This window comes from Pygoscelis adeliae, unplaced genomic scaffold (assembly GCF_000699105.1).
Source record: "Pygoscelis adeliae isolate BGI_AS28 unplaced genomic scaffold, ASM69910v1 Scaffold402, whole genome shotgun sequence".
Lineage (NCBI taxonomy): Eukaryota > Metazoa > Chordata > Aves > Sphenisciformes > Spheniscidae > Pygoscelis > Pygoscelis adeliae.
Window position 1 is genome coordinate 4,885,181 of NW_008824411.1, and position 3,930 is coordinate 4,889,110.

At 58.4% G+C, this 3,930-nt stretch overlaps 2 protein-coding genes across 2 annotated transcripts in view; one reads left to right on the top strand and one right to left on the bottom strand.

The window, feature by feature from the left end:
• Positions 1–166, bottom strand: part of PPAPDC2 (phosphatidic acid phosphatase type 2 domain containing 2) — a 5,413-nt gene extending 5,247 nt beyond the window's left edge. The window contains exon 1 of the mRNA XM_009320701.1: positions 122–166. Coding sequence (XP_009318976.1) covers positions 122–166 — 45 coding nt within the window. The remainder of the gene's footprint in view (positions 1–121) is intronic.
• A 172-nt stretch (positions 167–338) lies between these two features.
• Positions 339–1,192, top strand: FAM78B (family with sequence similarity 78, member B). Its single transcript, XM_009320702.1, has 2 exons — positions 339–361; positions 670–1,192. Exons 1-2 carry the CDS (start codon positions 339–341, stop codon positions 1,190–1,192), a joined length of 546 nt encoding a protein of 181 aa, XP_009318977.1.
• The last annotated feature ends 2,738 nt before the right edge of the window (positions 1,193–3,930 follow it).

Sequence of the window (3,930 nt, forward strand, 5' to 3'; positions counted from 1 at the left end):
CACAGCCCGGATGTGTTTGAAGCCAGAGCTGGGACTCAGCGGGAGGTTTCACCAAAGCTCTTCACTCATAATTGCCACATGGAGACTGCCTCCCTTGCCGTAGCCGCACGGTGTTGCTCACGTGGTCGGCAGCCAAGACTTGGGCTGGAATTTCCCCCCCAGACATATTGCAGGGATTTCATGGCACCAGCGGCAGGCGTAATTGTGGTGTTTAATTATTGTGTGTGTCTCTGTGCAGGCGCTTGTACTTAGAGGCATAAAAATCGCGGAGTTTTGTCGCAGGAGGGGGCTGCTGACGGGCTTGGCTGGTGCCGTGGTCGTGGTGCTGCAGCTGGCGGATGGGGAAGGCTGTTCTCCTCTGGCACAGGAGCTGATTAAGGAGAGAGTGGCCCCAGAGAGACTCAGCAATGAGTTTTGGCCCAGTTGGTTTGATTGCAGGTTAATTAAAATAGTGTTTTGCTGGCAGAACAAAGGCTTCAGCTAGCCGTGACTGGCTCAGCAAAGGAACCGAAGCCGAATTTGTTCTTGAAGGAGGACCCTGAGAGCTTGCTGCAGGCAGGGAGAGGGTCCCTAAGCTGCTTGCCTCCCTGTCCCTCCGTCCCTGTCCCTCGCCGGGCGCTGGCGCTGCCGTTTCCCCACTAACCTGGCCTTTCTCTTCCCGTTTGCTAGGTCAAGCTGGGAGCTGCCCGACCTGCGAGAAGGAAGAGTAAAAGCCATCAGCGATTCGGATGGCGTGAGCTACCCCTGGTACGGAAACACCACAGAAACTGTGACCCTGGTCGGGCCCACTAACAAGATCTCCAGGTTCTCGGTGAGCATGAATGACAATTTCTACCCCAGCGTGACGTGGGCTGTCCCTGTGAGCAACAGTAACGTGCCGCTGCTGACCAGGATTAAAAGGGACCAGAGCTTTACCACATGGCTGGTGGCCATGAACACCACCACCAAGGAAAAGATCATCTTGCAGACTATAAAGTGGAGGATGCGAGTGGACATTGAGGTTGATCCCATGCAGCTGCTGGGGCAGCGGGCACGGCTGGGGGGAAGGACTCAGCAGGAGCAGCCCCGGATCCTCAGCAGGATGGAGCCACTCCCACCAAACGCACTAGTGAAACCCAACGCCAACGATGCCCAAGTCCTCATGTGGAGACCCAAGCGAGGCCAGCCTATAGTCGTGATACCTCCCAAGTAGAGCAGTGCCGGGGCGTGTGTGTGAGGAGCTGGGTGCTGCTAGCCTGCTGCAAAAGAACGGGGTTTCTGAGCCAAAGCAGACCTCTTTGGTTCTCCTGCCTTTGTAGCTGTGGTTGGAAACGCGGCTCCTCCTTAGTCAGAAAGAGAGCCTGGCCGGCGCGGGGGCGTGAAAGAGGGATCGCTGAGCTGGAGGATTTCCCAGGAAGCAGAATCGAGTACTTCTTAGGGGCTCGCAGCTGGCAAAGAGGCTGTCTGACCTAAACGACTCATCTTTCCTTGCAGGGCAATGCAAGGAGCATGAGCGCGATCGAACCGTGCCTGTGGCAAATGCTGCTTTCCACCCAACTGGAGGTAGAAGCGGAGACCATGCCTGCTGGACGCGGAGGGCTCCTGCGGTGACCCTTCCCGCCGGAGCGCAGGTGTCCCCGCGGTGTCTATACCTATGCATTTTGGATCGATAATCGACCCCTCGCCCTGCCCACCGGGACTGGGCGGGAGGGCCCGGGGGCTGAGCAGGAGCCCGGTGCTGGCCATGGCCGCTGCCCGGGAGGGGTTTTCCACAGCCGAGAGGAAGCGGGATGTTTTGCATGCGTCTGGGTGTGTTTGGAGTAGTTGTGAGTGTAGGAGATGCCATAGCTCTTTCCCGTCTTGGAGTGAGATCTAAGGGCAGGTTAGATGTCCTTTCATTTTAAGGTGCACTAAATCTTTGCAGTTCCTCAACCTTCCCCCCGCCAAATCTCGCCGGCCCTTCTCTTATGGAAGCAAAACCAATTCTCAGCCGAGCGAGAAATTGGGAGCCTGTTCACCCAGCCCAGGGCGAGCAGGCGCTTGCTGACTGTGGGGTACCCAAACCAGCTTGGAGGTACCCTGGGACTCGCATGCTTCCACTGCAGATCCAAGTCCCTTGCAAGAAGTTGGGTGCTTGCTCATTTTCCATGCAAATGCCAGCTTAGGTGGAGACCCTCCTCCTCCTCAGCCACCCAGGGAGCAGGGTAGGTACCGGCGGGGACGCCGGCGCTGGCGGGGAGGGGACAGCACACCTTGCGGTAACTCCCCGGGCTCTGCGGGGATGAGGGTCTCCTCTCCATGGGTCGGAGACAGGGATGTGAGCAGAGGCTGCACGGGGCAGGCCTGGGTTGGCCTGGGAAGGAGGAGGCAAGCACACTGCCTGGGCGCTGCTTCCTGCTGCTGCAGGTGCTTGGGGGGTAACGGGGTTTTATTTGCCTTTCTCCTCGCCCCTCGCTGCCTGGATGGCTGGCATTGTCTGGTCCACGGGGTGGTGCTGGTGCCATGGGCTGCGACCTGCAATTCCCAACACTTCGCCCTTGGGATGCAGCAGATGCAAAAGCTGTGTCTGCACTGCCGATGCCTGAGGTGCCCCGTCGCCCCCAGGCAGATGATTACGGCTTTTGCTGCTTTCTCTGCTCCATTCGCCGCCCCAGCACAAGCCCCGTGGCTCCTCTGGCTCATGCCCCTGCCTTCGCACCATGGGAGGTTTGCGCTGCCCTGGGGATGTGGGTAATTCCCGCTGGGAGGGTCTCATCTTCTGTCCCGCTGCCAGGAGAGCCCAGGAAGGGTCGCTGTGTTCGGCACTTCCGTGCAAAGCCTTTCCTGCAGTATTAGCAGTGCTGCCCTCAGCCTGGCTGTCAGCGCTGCTTTGCTCCCCTCAGTGTGCCGGCGCATCCCCACGGCATCGCTCCTCAGTGCGGCCGAGCTCCTGCAAAGCTTCAGCCATGGCTTGCGCTTTTCCAGGGCGGGATGTGCACCCCAGTCCCCACCAGTGAAGGGGCTCCCCAGGCATCTTAGACCAAAAATCCCTGTGAAATCCCTGAGCTACTTACTATTATCAGTAGTGTTTGCTGCTGATTTGATTATTTATTTATTTTTCTTTTGGGAGTGTTGCATTTTGATGCCTCAACGCACGCTTCCCTGTGCCGGGGCCGGTGGTCCTGCTCCTCCCGCTCAGCCTCGTGGGTAGGCTGGGAACCTGCTGCTTTTGGTGCCTACATCTGGGTTTCGCCGGGGCTACAGCCTTGCGGTGGGAGAGGTTTGGAGGGAGAGGGGGCTCTGAGCTTTGGTTTGCTGTGTTTTCTGGAGCAAAGCTTCTACTGGGAGCTTGCTGGTGTGGGAAGATGTCCTGCTCTTGTGAGACTCTGCCCATGGTTTTGTCCTGGTACAGGATCGACGGCAGCTTTTGCCATCACTGATGTTTCATTTTTCAAAAGGCGTGTGGAAGGCGATTAGAAACTTTAAATACAGTTTTCCTTAAGATTTGGGGGAGGAGGGGGAGGGGTAAGTACCTTTCAGTTTGAAATAAGGCAGATGTATGTTTTTGATCCAGTGGGACAGAAACGTCTCTGGCAGCACTGGAGCTAAAAAGCCAGAGTAAGAGGTTCCCCGACAAACGGGTAGCCCCGAGGTGGGCTCCTGGCTGGGAGAGGATGCTGCGTCCAGAGAGGCTGCGCGAGTCAGCTCCCCAAAACCCGCAGGGAAGGGCCAGGGCTGTGCTCAGGGGGCTGCGTGCCAGCCGTAAGCGTGGGGAGCTGCTGTGGCACCGCCGTGGTGCCAGCCGGCTGGGGTTGGGGGAGCTGGTGCAGGGATGCTGTTGAATTCGTTGCCGTCGTTTGGGATGTGCTGGCCAGCTGGAGCTTCGGCACATCGTCTGCTGCGTCGGCAGGACACCGAGACAGCAGTGGCCGCTGTTTCTGTCCATGTGTGTCTGCAGCATCCCCAGGGAGG